The sequence below is a fragment of the Balaenoptera acutorostrata genome, chromosome 6 (assembly GCF_949987535.1).
Source record: "Balaenoptera acutorostrata chromosome 6, mBalAcu1.1, whole genome shotgun sequence".
Classification (NCBI taxonomy): Eukaryota; Metazoa; Chordata; class Mammalia; order Artiodactyla; family Balaenopteridae; genus Balaenoptera; species Balaenoptera acutorostrata.
The window spans coordinates 15,555,104-15,574,096 of NC_080069.1; the positions used below are offsets into that span (position 1 = coordinate 15,555,104).

Below are 18,993 nucleotides of genomic sequence, written 5' to 3' on the forward strand. Positions count from 1 at the left end.
TGATATCAGTCCCAAATCCGCCCCTGATTGCAAGCCCTATCCCTTCCCGAGGCCCCAGTTTCCTCTCTAGAGGATCAGGGTGTGTAGTCAGGTTCTTTAGAGAAACAGAACCAATGAGATTTATGAACATGGAACTAACTGTTGACATATGTGAATAGATTTCTTCTCTCCTGCCAGTTCTGATCAATTGGCAGTGTATTCCTGGAGCACTGTGTTGAGAAGGATTCTGAGAGCACAGTCAGGCTTAGAGGAGAGTGCTGTGATTGATTAGTAACGTCTGCCCCGGGCTCAGGGAGAGGGAGTGGGCAGCATGAGCTGCCATTCCCGACACACAGCATTGAACACACCCTTAGCTGTGCTTTCCAGAAGGGGGGAGGGGCAGAATCCAGCGTGAGGGTCTCACTCGCACTGCCACCAACAAGCTGCATGACTTGGGTAAGTGACTCTTTGTGCCTTGGCTGTCTCCATCTGAATAATGGGATCATAAAGGCTTGGGACTTTTGTGAGGCTGAAATTTGATAGACTATGGGAAAATGACGTTTCTAGGTGACGTACTGCCCATTTTGTTGCTGTTGTTGATTCATCCAGGAGACCTGGTATTGGCACGGAAATATCAACGCCAACAAGGTGGTCATGAGCGGAGTGAAGTGCTCAGGAACAGAGCTGTCCCTGGCGCACTGCCGCCACGACGGAGAGGACTTGGCCTGCCCCGAGGGCGGGGTGCAGCACGGGGCTGGAGTTGCCTGCTCAGAAAGTGAGAGCTCCTGGGTGTCATAGCCCACCCTCCCTGCCAGGCTCCAGTAGGGGATCAGAGTCTCACTGATGATTCCTTGCAAGGCTCTGAGGCATCTGCTATGAGCCGAGCAAAAGAGGAAAGCAGAGATGGATTCGTGTTAAGTGGAAGAGTCGGGGGCAGGAGGAACTACCCGCACCCACAACCTGGAATCTTGCCCGATGACAGTGGAGAGGAAGGCAGGAGGGAGGACTTGGGAGTCTGGGAGCCTTAGGTTCAAAGGCTGGGTCACTGTAGATTATTTAAGTGGCCTTAGGGCGAATTTAGTGACTAAGAACTTGTTCTTCTGGGGAGCATGCTTCTGGGTTAACAGGTGAAGCACACGCTAAGTGCTTGGTGAGTGTCAGCTTCCTTCCTTCCGCCCTGCTCCATACATCATTTCCTGGGACTTCCCTGGCGGTTCAGTGGTTAAGACTCCATGCTCCCAATGCAAGGGGCACGGGTTCAATCCCTGGTCGGGGAACTAAGATCCCGCATGCTGTGTGCGGTGCGGCCAAAAAAACAGAAAAAGAAAAAGAAAGATCATTTCCTGTCTGTTTTCACACCCTGGCGGTGATTTAGCCTCCTGGTGACTCCCTGGGAATCTTAGAGAGCTTGACAATATAGAAGGGAATCCCATCCCACCCCTCCCCCACCCCAGCCAGGATTCAGAATGACCATCTCAGTATGTTCCCTTCCATGCTGAGAGGACCCATTGACAGCACTGCAGGCATGTTATTCTCTGGATCCCCCTGTCCTTGCCTTATCATATGATTCCCTTGTGAACCTGGGAGGTAGGAGAGGCCTGGAGTCTGGCCAGAGAACTCCAGACCAGACCCTGCCTGCCACTATTAGCTGATCTTGGCAAAGTTAGTTAACTGCTGTAATCCACAGTCTTTGTTGTTTTTCCTAGAAACTGGAAATTAGATGTGACAACAAATACACACAAGCACTTAAGAAACAGTGATGCACTGTTGTTTACCATCACGGAGAACTAGAGAGAAGATTAAACTTGAACTCAGTCACTTCTCCCATCAACCCCTTTTAGACCCACTCAGCATCTCCTAACCCTTGTAAGGCAGGACTCTCAACTCCAGTGTGAGCTTCTCTGGGCAGACATCACAAGCTATCGCATCCTGTCTGAGAGGAGAGAGCGAGATGACCACCCTTACCAGCCTTCCAAGGGGAGAGCATCCAAGCCAAGTGGTCTCACCCTCATCAGGAGACTTTTCTTAGCTTAATAATTTATTTATATTTATAATATATCATTTTTTCCAAAAGGAAATTAAGATAATATAAACCTAAATAAAATTCAAGGTAGCATAAGATTAAAGCAGATTAAAGAAAAAGTAGGTATTGGCAAAAAGGTAGTGGCTCAAAATGGAGCCAAGAGAGGTTAATAAAAAATATGTACTATACAGTCCTATACATTTACTGCTATAGACTCATATACATTTACTATTGCAATCATACAGTGAGCTTCCTAGCAGCCAAAGGGAAGAGGGAAACCTGGTCATTAATATAATTCACAGTATGCAATAGAAACAAACCCATGAGTCAAAGAGAAGTCCACTATTCTAGATACTGAGATCAAAAGGAACTTCTCATTATGAGGACTGAGAGTTATGAGATCAACAATGCCCGTCATACCCTCACGGCAGACAAAATTTGACCTTCATGGGGCTATTGCTCAGAGAACCCCTCAGCTTGGACTGAAGGTATCAGTCAGAGTCTGCAGGGGGGCAAAGTTTACTGGGGCCAGGAACACTGATCTGGCTTAATACTTTATTCAGAAAGAGAAAGTATATTCTTCAGGCAACCCTTTGTAATTACTTTTTCTCATCCAACCAATTACATCCTAAACCTGGAGGTTCTCCCTGATATCACTCTGTCTTCCTCATCATACCCCCCAGAGTCGAGCCGTCTGGATTTTTACCTTTCCATAGCTTCTCAACTCCCTTTACCTTCTTCCATCCCACCGTCCATCCTCTATACCGTGTTACCACAGAGCCTCCTCCCTGGGACCTCCCATTGCTTCCCTTCCCTGAAGCCAGGGTCAGTGCTGGTCCCCTGCTTGTGCTGCCTCATGTTCCAACCCTGTCCAAGCTTTCCCACCGACTTAAGTGAACGCAGGGTCTTGCACAGGCACGTGTTGTCCGGCCTCATATCAGGCCGCCTTCCCTGCCCACCCGTCCTCAGTACACGCAGGCCTTGGTCCTCCTTCATGCCTCAGGGGCCTGGCACGTGCTACTGAGATTAGCATCTTAGAGCTGTTCCCTCTAACCTCTGCTCGTCCTCCATGGAACAACTAAAATGCAACTGCCTCCAAGGAAGTCTTTCCTGACCCCTCTCCCCAGATTGGGTCCCCTGTTATAATTCCCAAAACACCGCATATTTCTCCTTCAAGCTCTGGTCACGATTATAATTAAGTAATGAATATGTGCTCTATCTGTCTCTCCTGCCATAGTATAGGACCTTCCTTGTTAGCACTGTCCAGAGAGGCTAGCGCGGTGCTCATTGTAATACTTGATAGACGGGTGGATGAGTGCGTGCCTCGGATGAGATTCTGGGGGATGTTTCGGGTGTTAGGGAGGTCAAGGCCCCATTCCACGGCAGGTGCTGAAAGAGAGCTACCGGCTAAGTCAGGCCATGTTACCTTAAGACTCCTGAGCTGGAGGGAGGGCTGGCCTCCTCTCGGAAAGAGGAGGGTCCGGTAGAGACCCCTCTGCCCAGCTCAGAGGGAAGCTGAGGGGCTGTCCAGTGAGTACTGACTGGTGTACAGACAATGAATAAGAGACCACAACACCCTCAAAAAAGGAGTGCCCAGGACACTCAGTGCCAGCAGTGCTGCATCCCGGTCTGTGCCCTCCAAGAGGAAATCGTTCTCAGCAGATGGGAGCCTCCCTACCCCTCATCCCATTTGAGTGCCCTTTCACTCCCCTGCGGTTCCACACCCAGTCCCTGCAGGTGGATTTGCTCTCTAGAGGCGGCGGGGCCCCATCACTAAAAATCTCCTGGGCTCCATGTGCAGCCTGGGGACCGTAGGAAGGAGATGCAGACAAGCGAGGAGTGCTCCGGGCACTGGTGAACTTGAGCGAAGCAAAGCTCACAGATGACCCCCACTTCAGAAATTTACAAGCAACCTGTCAGGAAATAAAAGATGGATGGGTCTTGTAAATGATGCACATACAACATTTTTGTGAATTGAAGTACACTAGAAATGTTCAATGCAATCTCACTTTTAAAGGGAAACTTACAGTTAATCCTTTGGTCAATACAGTCTCACTTTTAAAGGGAAATTTACAGTTAATCCTTTGGTAAAGAAGCTAATCCTTCTAATACAATTGTTTAGCAAACATAGATTATAGCCATTGGTGATTTTTTTTTTAACACCTGCTATGCGCAATGCACTAATTGAGTAAGTCAGGCTTGTTTTTTTTTTTTATTTAATTAATTTTTGGCTGCATTGGGTCTTTGTTGCTGCGTGCAGGCTTTCTCTAGTTGCGGCGAGCGGGGGCTACTGTTCGTTGCGGTGTGTGGACTTCTCATTGCAGTGGCTTCTCTTGTTGCGGAGCACAGGCTCTAGGCACGCAGGCTTCAGTAGTTGTGGCGCACGGGCTCAGTAGTTGTGGCTCGCAGGCTCTAGAGCTCAGGCTCAGTAGTTGTGGCACACGGGCTTAGTTGCTCTGCAGTGTGTGGGATGTTCCCGGACCAGGGATCAAAGCCGTGTCTCCTGCATTGGCAGGTGGATTCTTAACCACTGTGCCACCAGGGAAGTCCCCAAGCTTGTTTTAAAAGAGGTACCTGGGGGAGAACTCTCATGTAGAGCAACAGTGCGAGTGGAAACTGGTAGAACCTGATATACATCAGAGCCTTGAAAGTATGCAACCCTGCCCCCCAGCAGTTTCATTTATAGAAATATATTCTAAAGAAATAATTAAAGTTACATACACAGATTTACTACAGGATGTTTATCACAGCTTCATCTTTAACTGAAAGGTTCCAGGCAACCCTTGTATCTAAAAGTATGGGATAGGGTTATGAATTAAATATTATGGAGCCATGAAATGGATGTTGTAACAGATATTTATTAACAAAGGAATATGTCAAGTTATGTTTTAAAGGAAACAGTATTAGCAGACTATAAATCTACGTACAATATTACACATGGTGGAAAATACATTTGTATCATTCCCGGAAGAATCAGACCAAGGTATTAAGAGTGTTCTCTCTCTGCATAGCACAATTTTATTGTTTTCGTATACTTTTTATTATGGAAAATCTCAAGCCACTCAAAAGGAGAGAAAATAATATAACGAAGCCTCGTGCACCCATTACCCACGTTGAACAACTGTCAATGTTTTGCGCACATGCACTGGGCTCTGCAGAGGCGTCCAGGAGGACTCTCAGAGAAGGGGGAGAGGAATTGGGGGCAGCGATCCACAAGGAAGGTGACCTGGAGGGGGGACACCACGAGCCGGTTCTAGACAGTGAGGCTCGGCAGGGATGGAGGCTAGTGCCAGCTCAGGAATCAGAAGGAACCTACTCGGGAAGGGGTGGGGGGGTCTCTGGCCTTGTCTGAATCCTGTGTCTGCCTTCCCAGCTGCCCCCGACCTGGTCCTCAACGCAGAGATCGTGCAGCAGAGCACCTACCTGGAGGACCGGCCCATGTTCATGCTTCAGTGCGCCATGGAGGAGAACTGCCTCGCGGCCTCGGCTGCCAACACCAACCCCACCACGGGCTACCGGCGGCTCTTGCGCTTCTCCTCCCAGATCCACAACAATGGCCAGTCTGACTTCCGACCCAAGAACGGCCGCCACGCGTGGATCTGGCATGACTGCCACAGGTGAACCCTCCCTGCCAGCGCCGTAGGCTGCGCCAACCCGAGGCACCCAGATGGGGTCCAGGATCGCAGGGTCACTTAGGGATAGCCGAGAGGCCACACGGTCCCGGGGGCGGGGTTCTCCCCAGCTGGAGGGACGGCCCACTGGCCTCCCACATTTGCAGACGCCATTCTCTCTTCCCAGGGGGCCCTGGTCCACCTCCTCTTCCCCGAACCCGTTCTCTTTCTTGGCTCCAACGTCGACAAACTTTGTTTTGAGAACCCAGTGCCCTTCCATTGACCTTCAGTCGACAGTTTTCAAGTGTGTCCACAGCAAGTTCGTGCTCTGCAGGCTGCTTGGGGTTTTGCAGTTGTTGGATTCTGAGTTCGTTTAGGAATGTACTTTAAATACCAGTATAAGTTTTAAACATCTCTACGAAGGCGGTGGGTGTGGAGACAAGAGTTCAAGGCCCAGGAGTCATGAGGCCTGGTCTCTCGACCCAGCTGTGCCTCTAACCAGTTGCATGATGTCAGGCCAGCTGGGACTGCTAATACCCCTTCCAGCCCTCAGTCTGTGGCTTTGTTCCCAGTGCTGTGTAAATCACGGAGAAGAACAGAACACAATCCCAGAGCCAGCCCTAGCTGGAGCCAACAGAAGCTTCCCTGTTCATCTCCCTTCTTTCTGTCCCTTTGCCTTGATTCCTACCCTAATCCTTATCCGGCTGCCACTGATGTTTCTCATTTTCCTGCTCAGACCTGAGCTGGGCAGGTGGAGGGAGCACAATTTTGCAAATGAAGGGAGGGAGACCCCTGCCATTCAAGCCGGCAGCCCTCCCTGCCCCCCACCGTGAGGGGCCACAGACCTGGGCACGGGGAGTGTGCTCTCTATGCTCAGAATCCCATCCGCACAGGAGCTTTTGCACCAGGTCCCTGCTTCTCAGAGCGGGGGCGGCGGGCTGGCAGCATCTGCAGTCAGCGCTGAATCCAGGGTCCTTGGCAGATTCACAGCAGAATCTGCGTGTTAACAGGTCACCAGGACACTGTGTGCACAGCAGTCTGAGAGGCCCCGGTCTGGCTGACCACCAGGCATCCTTCCAGCTCTAAAATGTGATGATCAAAAAAAAAAAAAAAAAAAAATGTGATGATCACAGTTAGGGGCATATGAACTAACATTTACTGACCCCCTTCTAAGTGCCAGAGCGGGGAACCCTCGTTTTCCTGGGTCTGGAAACGGCGGCTCTGCGTTCACGGGACTAGCCCAAGGTGAAGTCTTGGAGCAGAGACCCCGACTGGGGGCCTCTCTGACTCCCAAGCGTGCGTTCTTCCTGGTACCTCCGCCCAGTCTTCATCAGAAATCTGTGTTGCGCTGCTTTTTCATGTCATAACTTACGGCCTAGTCACATTCGAATCTGTTTGGGGATAGAGTTGTTTAATCCATTTCAAAAGAAAGGACTGTGGAGGACTTCCCTGGTGGTCCAGTGGCCAAGACTCTGTGCTCCCAATGCTGGGGGCCCAGGTTCAATCCCTGGTCGGGGAAGATCCCACATGCATGTCACAACTAAAGATCCCGCACGCCGCAACTAAGACCAGGCGCAGCCAAATAAATAAGTAAAAGGAGTATGGTAGAACTCAGGGGTGCTGATATTCCTTTATATTTGACCCTTGAACAACACGGGTTTGAACTGCACAGGTCCACTTATACGTGGATTTTTTTCAGTACGTATTGTACCTCACTATATGCATTTTCATTATACAGCTTTTTTAAAAAATTAATTTATTAATTTTTGGCTGCATTGGGTCTTGGTTGCTGTGCATGCGGGCTTTCTCTAGTTGCGGCAAGCGGGGGCTACTCTTCGTTGCGGTGTGCAGGCTTCTCACTGCGGTGGCTTCTCTTATTGCAGAGCACAGGCTCTAGGCGCGCGGGCTTCAGTAGTTGTGGCACGCGGGCTCAGTAGTTGTGGCTTGCAGGCTCTAGAACGCAGGCTCGGTAGTTGCGGTGCATGGGCTTAGTTGCTCCACGACATGTGGGATCTTGCCGAACCAGGCTCGAACCCATGTCCCCAGAGCTGGCAAGCAGGTTCTTAACCACTGCGCCACCAGGGAAGTCCTATACAGCTTTTAAATTAACTCAGTGTGGGGAAAAGTTTATGTCTGATTAGAGATTACAATACGTGGAATCAAAAGAATTAGAGTTTGAGTCCCGAATCTATCCAAACGGTTTCCGCTTCCTGCCCTCGGGTGAGTCATTTATCAACTTCTTTGTTTCTGAGGCAGCAATAGCAGTATTTGAATTTTCAACTTCACGGGGGTCCGTGCCCCATTGTTCAAAGGTCAACTGTAATTACTATCCGTATGTCCTAAAAGCCCTAATTAGCCAAAGAAGTTTTGGTCTTTATATAGAAGCATGGAGGTCTTCTGCACGGAGGAAGTCAGAGAGTAAAATTAAAGCCATGACATATGGGTGCCTGATTTCCTTCGGAGAATACATGGAGGAAGTGGTGCCCTGTGGGCCTACAAGTAGAAGGTAATTGCATCTCTGCCCTGCATGTGGCACTCCACCCAGACATCACACGGTAGGAGTCTCCCTGTGACCTAGGCTTGCCCTCCAAGGAATGGTCATTTCCCTAAGAATACACGTGACGACATCATGGAAGTGTTTCTTCTGATCTGGTTTTCCAATGACCCTGGCCCCCTCCTCCCCACCCCTACCCCAGCTTTTCCTGTGTTCTATCTTCTTTCTTTGTTTATAGATGTTGCAATCAATGGTTTGGGAGGGATGGGTGGGAAAGAACATACTGGCTAAGCATATGTTCCTTCAGGCCTCGACCTCCTGGACCATGGCTGAGAACCTCTGACCATAAGACCCCAGAGAGTATAAGAAACTCCCCACCCCTGGCCTCCAGAGCTCCAGGGGCGTTCTCCAGGCTCTGTGGGAGGACCTTTCAACAGGAATCCTGGCCCGAATCTCCATTGGGTCCCTTTGGGAGTGTGATGAAAGCTGGCCCGTCCTCCACTCAAAAAAATTATTTCTAGATTTAACATCCTATTTCAGCAGATTTACAGACACTGAAGCCCATCTGTGGAGCCAAAATTGAGAACCCTGGCTCAGATCAGTGTGTATGGGGAAAACTACAGCTCCCAGTGTAGTTGATGCTATGGTGAGGAACAGAGCTATGTTCTTTGAAAGCCCTAAGATGAAACAGAGAACGGCCCCCTTAGGAGTCTCCTCCCCAGCCAGACCTAGAGGGAAATGCCCTGCACCATTCTCTCTCATGTACATGGCCCTTGACTGATGATCTTGATGGGGGTCCCCCTCCTGCTTCTTGTGTCCCAGGGAGTGGGACCACACCTGCTCCCCTGGCACGTGATGTCACAGCTTTGACAGCTGGGCACAGAGCAACCCGGCCTCTCCCGGTTCTCAGCCCCTGCTCTGTCCCAGGGCTCAGTCTCCCCGCCCCTCACACCTTGGGGAAGCCCGGGAGAGGAGCTGGGAGCTGGGGTGGCAGGGAGGTGACATCCAGCACAGGTGCCAGCCCTCCAGTCAGGGATGGCCCGGGTACAAAGGGGGGACTTTCCTTCATTCCGCCCCACCCCCTACCATGTGCAGAGCAGCCCCCGTATCAGGTCAAAGCCCCACAGATTCAGTGCGGCCTCTGTGAGCCAATTTTAGGCCCTCATCCTATCCGTGGGGCTTTGTTCCAGCCAGGGGCTGCCTAGCACATGAGGAGGGCAGGGCAGAGCAAGCAGGAGGGACCCTGCCCTTTGTGGTCGCACCTCCTGAGGCTGGAACACACCCACAAATTCTCTGAAATGGGGGTGGGAGCCTTTTCCCAACCACGACTGAGTGCCGGCCAGGACTCTCCATCCTGGAGGCACCGGAGGACTCGTGGCTGGTGTGGGAAACGAAAAAGAGTGAAACATCTCTACAACGCACACTGATGCTCAGATCGAAAGTTTTATTTGGGCCCGAGATGACCTAGGGTAACAGAGAATATACCCAAACCTCCCTTCTTGCTCTGGACTAGCTTTGTCTGTCATCCACGTGTTCACCCAGCACCTCCTGCCTCGGCTAGTACCGTGTCCTAGAATACTGTGATCTGGAGTCTCACGGTAGGAGACTGTCCTTCCTCTCATCCAGATTACAGTGACCGCCCTCTAGTGTCAGGTACCCGCCTTAGACTTATGGAATTTCTTTGCGAATCGGAGTTTCCCTATCTTTATCCCATGGATCAGGCCCCCTCTTAGACTTCCAAAGTTCAGGACACTCAGCCTGAAAAGAGGAAATTTCCCCTGATCACCAGGGGCCTTCCCAGCAGCCACGATCCATATCCCCTGGGATGCGTGTGTGGGTGGTGGAAGGTGGGTGCCCCTGGGCTCCACGGCCAACCCACTGGGAGGGAAACGTGGCCCCGGGGCTGATGTCCACGTATGCCCCGGCGGTAAAGCACAGAGGCTCCCGGCCCTCAGCTAGCTAACATCGGGGGGCTCCAACCAGCTGCTTCCCTCCTGATACCCACAGGGGAAAAACTGAGGAAGACTCTTAACTCGAGTCTGCAGGAAGCAGGGGGAGCGGGAGAAGGTCAGCCTTACAAGAGTCCATCTGTGGACTCTGTCTGAATTTTGTTTAGACAACGGAACATAAACCTATCCCTCTTCAGTCTTTCCAGCCGGTAAACATGACAACATAAACCCGGCTCTGAAAGAGGCAGACATGTTTTAGGCAATGAGTCAGACCTCCTGTCTCATCTTGCTCCTTCAAGAAGCCAAAATAGACTCTTTCAAAGTCATCCCTTCAACTGCCACAGAATGCATCCTTGTGACTGTTCCCTGTGGGCCCCTGGCTCAGCATTCTTTTACCCAGAAACATGAGTGACCTGGGAAAAGCCCAACTTAGGAACTTCTGACGTTTTTTTTTTAGCACAAGCCCAACACAGGAAGAAGGGAAAAGAGCCTCTGATTTCCTCTCTGAAAACCTGTCCTTTTAATTCCCCTCTTCTGCTCCTGATCCAGCGGAGGGAGCCTGAGGCCAACCACCTGAGGCCCGGGAGGCGGGGGAGCTGCTGTCCGGGCCTGGGAATAATCGTAGCAATGGTAGTGGTGGTGGCAGTAATAAAACACGACTCCATCACTCCTGGGAGTAGTAGCAGTAAGCAGAGAGTTGACAGGTACTAAGTGCTGCTCTGTTCCAAGCCCCACGTTAGGTATTTCTGTGATTTCTCCTACTGCATCCTTATAGAACCCCTGACAGGGGGGTCATGCTATCATGCCCTCTTTCCTGCAGGGGGAACTCAGCTCGCATGGCAACGAAACATGTGATTCTGTTCCCCAAGCCTTGGTACCTTGTTCCTCAGTTTCTCCCCATTTTCCAAATGTCCCTGTAATGACAGAGATGAGTGCGTTGCAGCCACTTGTGATACATGTGTAGCAGCTTAGGACGGGCCTGGCCACCAAGAGCTTTAGGAAGGCCCCATGGCAATACATGGCAGCCGTGTTTCCCTTGTTTATTCTGCACCAAACACAGGCCTTTCCAAGAATCTGCATCTGTTCTCAATTCCTCCCAAGTGACCGGATAGCACACCATTAGGTAAACACTCAGCCGAGGGAAGAGCCACGGGGGTGTACAAGCTCTCTCCCCCTCTACTCCTTTCCAGGGCCCGCAGGCTGTGCCTGCCATCCCCTCCCTCCCACAGGGCCTAAGAGCCCTCTTTTCGCCTCCTTTTTTTATTTACTCCATGCCAGGAGCACAGACTTCTGCCTCCGTCACCTGGTTCGGGACACGCGTGGGTCCCACTCATCAGCGCCTGCCCTTCCCACCCCTCCTCCCCCTCTGCAGCCTCTCTCCCTCCCGACCACACTCCCACCTTAAAAGTTTTCAAAAGACATGGAGGAGTGACTTGCATTTGTCTGCAGAAAATGTGTCAAGTAGGCATGGGCTGTGATAGCCACTTTAGCACCCAGGAAGATGTTACACACGTTTACTAAAAATGTCCTAATGTATTGAGCTTATCATTGATGCCGGGCCCTCTGCTCATCAGTTTATCTTACTCTTCCCCACAGCATCCTGTGCATTATGTGCATCATTATTCCCATTCAGGTGATGGGAGAACTGAGGCCTGGGGAGGTGAGCGGGCTGTGCCCCTCCGGAGCCCACGCAAGCACCACGGTTACTGGCTCCATCCCCCCGTTCCTAAGGCCCTGTCGCTGCCCACTCCTCGCCCACTGGCCGCCACTTTGGACCACGCTGCTCTGCTCATGGTGTCCCCAGTGGGAAAGCTCCAGCTGGGCCATCGCTGGCAGGCGGCCGTCACTCCAGAGACTGACATCCAGGCCCCCTCTCTCGCCCCCAGGCACTACCACAGCATGGAGGTGTTCACCCACTACGACCTGCTGAACCTCAACGGCACCAAGGTGGCAGAGGGCCACAAGGCCAGCTTCTGCTTGGAGGACACGGAATGTGAAGGAGGTATCTCTGGCGGGGCAGGTGGTGCTGGGGAGCTCTGGAGGGACTCAGGTGCTCCCGTGTGCGCCCACCCGGCTGGAAGCCCAGGCCTGGCGCAGGTCTCTGTGTCACCCCGGCCACTGCTGACTCTCCCCATGACCGTCCTCACTGGGGATCCCATGACTATAGCCTGGGGCTGGGGGGGGGTAGGCAAAGCCTGGCTATAGAGGCACCTGGGTCCCCAGAGTTATGCTGACGGGCACGGCTGGGTCCATGTGGCCTCCCGGGTAAGGCCCAAAGCCTTGAACCTGACACGCAGTCCCCTCCCACGCTGGCTGCCACAGCCTCTTCTCCCTGGGTCCCAACACAAGTGCCCCCGCCACACTGGTTCTTACCTCCAGGTTCAAGTTAAGCCCTCGCCCTGAGGTTCCCAGGCCCTCCCGACCGCCCCAGGCAGAGGCAGCACCGCGCTCACACCCTTAGTCAGCTGCCACACCTGCACCGTGACCACCTGTGCGCGCACCTGCCATCCTGGCCTGACCAGGCTCTCCCAGGGGAGACTCGATGACCCTTGTCAGCATGGCCGGAGCTCAGAGTAGCGCCCAGACGAGGCAGCCTCTCGATAAATGGGTGCGAATTGTCAGTGGTTGACGTGGCCCCTGACATGCCAGGAAATCACACAGCAGATGGGTTTTGAGCACCTACCATATGCCAGACAATGGACTGACCCAGGAAGGGCCAGAGAAACAAGCCAGACCTGAGTCCACATCCAAGTGCAGATTCCCCAGAGGGAGACAAGGTGACCCCAGCATCAAGCTCAACAATAAACACCAAAAACTTACCCAGATAAGCACACGCTTCATTCCTAGGCTGATATTCCTCGGAAAGGCCAAGGTGAGCCAGAGTGGCCAGGGAAGGCTTCGTGGAGGAGGGAGCAATGGGTTGTGGGTAGGGAAAGAGGGAGGGATTCCATGAAAAGGAGAGCACAGAAGGGATGGGCTGCCGACCCCAGATGAAGCCGAGGTTGTCGGCTTGGGAGAACGGAGAGATGCTGAGGGTGGGGTCTGGGGACGTCGCCCACCCAGCAGGGCTGCTCGGGGCCTTTTGTGGGCAGGTGGCACAGATGGCAGAGGAAGCCTCTTCCGGCAGAGGGGTCGTGGGTGCGTGGTGACTGGGCTTCCCTCTTCCCCTGCCTTCAGACATCCAGAAGAGTTATGAGTGTGCCAACTTCGGCGAGCAGGGCATCACCATGGGCTGCTGGGACATGTACCGCCATGATATCGACTGCCAGTGGGTCGACATCACCGACGTGCCCCCTGGAGACTACCTGTTCCAGGTGAGGGGCATGAGAAGGGGCTCCAGGCCTCCGCTGATGGGAGGGGGTGTCTCTGCCTTAGCAAGTGGGTGGGTAGCCTCCTTCTGATGGTGCCCAGGCAGAAAACGCATGGAGGCCAGGCCACCTGAAGTGCACAGAGTCCTACACCCGGAGGCTGTCACTGTCACCCAGATAACCTAGGTATGTGAGACATGCAGGCCCCTGGGGAACTGCAGACCTCCTGAGACATCAATTCAGTTAACACCTGGTGCTTGCAAATCAAGATGCATCTGAAGGCCAGATTTGGTCCTCAGGCCGGGAATTTGTGCACAGACTCTAAGGCGACCTACACCTCTTGTGTCCTTTGGAGCTATACTTTCACCTCCACCCCATCTCTCCCAGTGCCGTCACCCTGCCTTGCTCTGTGCTGTCAAGGCTAAAAGCAATCCCACAAAGAGCCATTCACTCCCAAGTGTTTGTGACTTGCCTCTCCCGGAAACGTTTGCCTCATAGAAGAGGATCTGCAGAGGGGGCAATTTTCAATGCGAAGAAATGAATCTATAATGGTAGGCTGTTAGGGACTAGAGACAGCCTTTCCGGTGACTGTTTGTGTGGAGACTTCCCAGGACTTCCACATATGCTGTCCAGGGGGAAGGCCCGCCCTGAGGAGGAACTAAGAGGGCTTGGCCTCCCACCTTCCCGCAGATAGCTGCGTGCTCCAGCCAGGGCCCTGACTGCTGGAGGAGCCCAGGGGCACTGTATCCCCACCGTCTCCCCTTCTGGTGCACAGGTGCACCCCTGCCTGTGGAGGCTTCGTTTCGCCTTCTCATTTTTCCCACACCCCCACCCGTCTTGCTTTCAAGCTTGGTGGTTGGGTGGCAAGTGGGCGACCAGAAATATGTCATTCTGTGCTGAAAGCTTTCCTGAGGGGGCGTTCAGCCAGCGCAGGGCCCAGTCACGGTCCCCACCCTATAGACAGTCCTGGGAGGAACCGACACCTGCAGGGAAGTGACCGCAGAAGGGTTTTGAAAGTTTCCCTGGTCAATTTCAGAGACTGAAAATCAGACAGCCAAGCGCTTTTCCACCCACAAGCCCAGAACCGCAGACTTGGAGAGGACCAACCGAAGAGCAGAGAGCTCTTTATTTAAAAACTTGAATATCTGTGTCTCTGGGCACGTACTCCATGCGTGGTGGTGTAGGTTTGAGGTCTGCTATCCCTTTGCCTGGGGGACGGGTAGCATCGTGTATTCTGACAATGTCTATTTAATAACTGCGGCTCCTTGAAGATCAGCGATGGGCCAGAAACTGCCTACGCCCTGTGAACCCATGGTCTCATGTAATCCCCCAGGGATGGGTGTTACCATTACCCGCATTTCACAGCCAGGCCAACCCAGGTCACATCGACTCCATATTCTGTGTTCTCGACTCCTAAACTACACACGTAGCAAATGAACTCATTAGGGGCATGTTCATGGAAAAGACTGTCCCTTGTGATAGACGTGGAGCTTTAGACGTGTGAGAGCCCCGGCCTGTGTCACCGGTTCTCTCCATTCCCACGTGGACCCAAGTGCAGGCACCAGTAATGCTGCACCGGCGGGAGAAAGCCGGGCCGAGGAGGAGGTGGCGTCCCATCCGGAGGGGCCTGTGCACAGAGGCTCAGAGGCAGGGCTCACTGCGTTACTAGGCTCCTGGATCCACAGCAGATCTTTTTACTTTTTTTCAACACAAGGTTGCCACTGCCACTGCCACTGCCAATTTATTTATTTTTCGTTTGTTTGTGGGTTTTTTTTTCAAGTTTTTAAAAATTGAGGTATAGTTGATTTACCATATTATATTAGTTTCAGGTGTCCAACATAGTGATTCAGTATTTTTCTAGCTTATACTCCATTTATAGTTATTAGAAAATATTGGCTCGATTCCCCGTGCGGTACAATGTATCCTTCCTTGTAGCTTATTTATTTCATACATAGTAGTTTGTACCCCTATCTTGCCCTTTCCCTCTCCCTATTGGTAACCACTAGCTTGCTCTCTGTATCTGTGAGTCTGTTTCTTTTTTGTTACATTCACTAGTTTGTTTCATTTTTTTAGATTCCACCTATAAGTGATAACATGCAGTATTTTTCTTTCTCTGACTTATTTCACTAAGCATAATACCCACCAAGTCCACCCATGTTGTTGAAAGTTGCAAAATTTCATTCTTTTTTCTGGCAGAGTAGTATTCCATTGCGTATATATGTATCACATCTCTATCCAGTCATCTGCTGATGAACACTTAGGTTGCTTCCACATCTTCACTGTTGTAAACTACAGCAGATCTTTTGTCTAAGGGACTAAAGCTACTGCCCACTGATCCTCACGAGATTGGAAACCATACATCTGAGAGTCTGATGGGATTGTGGAGACCATTCTTTTCAGTCCCCACCCCTGCACCCAAGTGGGTCAAGCAGGCCCTGATAGGCCCTACTGCCCACACGGTCACCCCGCAGGGACACCTGGGTGGGCTCCCTCGGGGCACGGCTGTCCATGGGCAAGGGGCTGCCCGGGCCTTGGTACAGGGGGTTTGTCTGTCCTGGTCTATGAGCCATGCATGGGCTGGGACAGGGGACAGCTAAGGTTGTCGGGTAGAAAAGAGATCAAAGAAAAGTAAGGTCACCCCAGAGCGGGATACTGACCCGCCTTACCTAGAGACACAGAGTCACGGGGGTAGCCTAGGGCCCCCAGAATGGCCTGCACTGGCCAGGATGCAGGGCTGGGGGCCCCACTGGCCCGTTTCCCACAGTAGCTCTGGCAGGGCCCAACCAGCCTACTAAAGGGTCACGCCCAGGCCCTTCTGGAGGGAAAGGTCCTGAGGGCCCCAAACCTACAGAATGTGCCTTAACTAGCAGGCTACCCCTCCCCCATCACACTGACCTAGGGCAGCTCTGCCCCCCTTGTCTCCCTGGGCTCTCAGCCCTTCCACATGTGGCAGGGTCCTCGGGAAAAGTCTCGTTTGTGTCCTCCATACCTTCGCCCACAGCCCCAGGCCCAGCTTCTGTCCCTTCCCCCTCCCCCTCCCTCCCCTTTCTCCTCTGGGTTCCTCACCCCAAATCTCCCTTTTCTGTCCGCTCTCAGAAGCCCCCTCAGAATGATGGTCTTCCTGCCCCTGATCCTTTGGCCTATGCCCTCTTACCTGGGATGATGCAGAGGAAGGGGGTGCAAGGCGGGCCCAGTCTCCCCCAGAGCCCAGGCCCTGCACTGGTGAGCGGGAAGGGCATCCCCTAGAGCAAACCGAGGCCTGGAGAGTGGAAGGGACATGTCCAATGTCACACCGCCGGGAGCAGTGTCGTCTCCAGCACCCGGGGCAGCCCCCCTCCAACTCCCCACCGCGCCTGGGCCTTGTCCCCACCCCTCCCAGCACATCCTGCTCCCTGGCGCCCTCAACAGCCGTTCCATGGCCTCCCCAGGCCCCAGCTCCCGCCTCTGTACCAAACCCCCAGCGCACCCAGGAGAGGGTACGATTGTGTGTGTGCGTGTGTGTGTATGTGTGTGTGTGTGTGTGAATTACACCGAGACAGAGTGCGCGGAGGTCTCACTCCTCCAGGCCTCCCCCCCCTCTGCCTCCCCGACCTCATCTCCGACCAGCTCCGCGCCCACCCGGCTGCTCTTGGAACACAGCACCGGCCATGCTTGCTCCCTTTCGTGAGGTCAGCCCGGCTCTGGGGGCAGGCCTGGTCTCAGCATCTCAGCTGGGCCTGGGACGGAGGGTGGCCGAGGCGGGACCCCCTCCGACCTGACTCTCCCCCAGGTCGTCATCAACCCCAACTATGAGGTGGCAGAGTCTGACTACACCAATAACGTCATGAAGTGCAGGACCCGCTATGACGGCCACCGCATCTGGATGTACAACTGCCACATAGGTAAGGCCCCCGGGCCCTCCTGGGGAGCACAGCGCCTCAGGCCTGCCAGGTCCCCCCCACGCCGCAGCCCAACTCCAGGAGACAGGCAAGAGCTGCCCCACTTTCTCGAGGAACCAGAGCAGCTTCCTAACTTGGGTAAAGACTTCAGGGAATGGGGCCAGCCTCGCATTTCCACACGCAGGAAGGACGTTGTAGACACCACAGGCCTGGATGGAGACTGGGTTTTCACAGCCAGCTCTGGCTAAGGAGAAAGGACGGGACAGAAACCGGGCCGGCCCAGCGTAGACCCCAAAGCTATTTCAGGGCTGGAGCTGAGGCCACGACCTCATTACGCAGGAGACCTCAAAAATGGGGGCGTCAGCAATTTGCGGGCTCTGTGTATCGTTTTCCTGTCGAGAGCTAGAAGCTAGTCAACCACTGTGGCTACTGGTTGCCAGTAAAGAAGCTTTTCCTTGCGTTATACAACCCGGGTTCCAAAAGGGCAGGCTGAGCTTTCTCTTCCGCAGGAAAAGTGATGGCCTCGCTCTCGGTGGAGGAGAAAACGAAAAGCACTAGATTTAGTCGCTCCTTCACTCGACTTTGACAGAGCAGCTGACATGGGCCTGGCCCTAGAGATGGCCAGCACCTGTCGCTGCCCTGGGGGTGTCACATAGAGGTGGCCGCCTGAGGAGGGTGGTGACTGCAGGGACCCTGTGACCTGTGCATCTGGTTTGCCAAACTCTGTCTCCCTGATGCCCACCCCTCAGGTGGTTCCTTCAGTGAAGAGACAGAAAAGAAGTTTGAACACTTCAGTGGACTCATAAATAACCAGCTCTCCACGCGGTAAAGCAGTGACATGGTCACCTCCTGCCTTCGGGCCACAGCGCATCTTCCCCAACGACTGATCGGATCGCCCTGCTCCCCCTCACCCAGCCCGGCCCCGCCTGCATCGACGCCCTGCAGCCCCGGCCAAGCTCAGGAGGAAGGCGAGGAAGGCGTGTTCCTGACACCTGCGGGCTGGGAAGGCCTCTGGGGCTGGGGCTTGTCCACGGGGCTGTGGGAGCAGTGCCAACAGAGAGCCACCCTGACCAGGACCCCAGCGCACAGGTTGTCACCAGCTTGTCCCACCCCAAGCACAGTCTGGTCCGAGTCTCACCACCTGCTCGGCTCAGCACAGATAACACGGGGCCATTTTCTTCTCAAGTTACATGCTGGCAACGTGAGTGATCAACCCGAGGAGGTCTGGCTGAATCCCATTTCTCCTCCTCTTGGGTCGTTTCCAGCCAACTGGAGTATCTAGACTTCTCTTCCAATTAAACAAACTGCCTCCACCCTCTTCTATCCACACATAAATAATGCTGCCACACGTCTTCTGATTCAGTGAGCTCAGAGCTGGTGCTTCTCTCCCCCCCACTCCCCCGTGTCCTCTTATTTTTCAAGATACTATTATTCTATTTTCACAGACTTTGAAACACAAATTTAGTGGCATTTCATATTGGGCATCTGGGCCTTTGAAAGTATAGCTCGAAAGAAAAACCAGCCCCGCTGTGTAAGTGACTCCTCTTTCTGTCCTTCCAGTTCTGTAACTGATTCAACGGTGCTATAACCAGGGTCCTGGGTGATGAGGACACTTACCGATCGCCATGTGTCACCACGGACACTTACACATACTTGAAACTTGGAATAAAAGATTTATGACCTGCATGTGTGTTTCATTTGGGCCTCTGCACGCAGCCCCTGAGCAGCAGGGCTCCTTTCCCTAGTGGGCA

At 53.1% G+C, this 18,993-nt stretch overlaps 1 protein-coding gene across 1 annotated transcript in view; it reads left to right on the top strand.

Moving 5' to 3' along the window:
* LOXL2 (lysyl oxidase like 2) overlaps window positions 1-18,926 on the top strand; it is a 110,670-nt gene extending 91,744 nt beyond the window's left edge. The window contains exons 9-14 of the mRNA XM_007167849.2: window positions 589-754; window positions 5,376-5,619; window positions 11,943-12,058; window positions 13,234-13,370; window positions 17,134-17,245; window positions 17,992-18,926. Of these exons, the coding sequence (XP_007167911.2) occupies window positions 589-754; window positions 5,376-5,619; window positions 11,943-12,058; window positions 13,234-13,370; window positions 17,134-17,245; window positions 17,992-18,071 (855 nt within the window). The 3' untranslated portion in view covers window positions 18,072-18,926. The remainder of the gene's footprint in view (window positions 1-588; window positions 755-5,375; window positions 5,620-11,942; window positions 12,059-13,233; window positions 13,371-17,133; window positions 17,246-17,991) is intronic.
* Window positions 18,927-18,993: the final 67 nt, after the last annotated feature.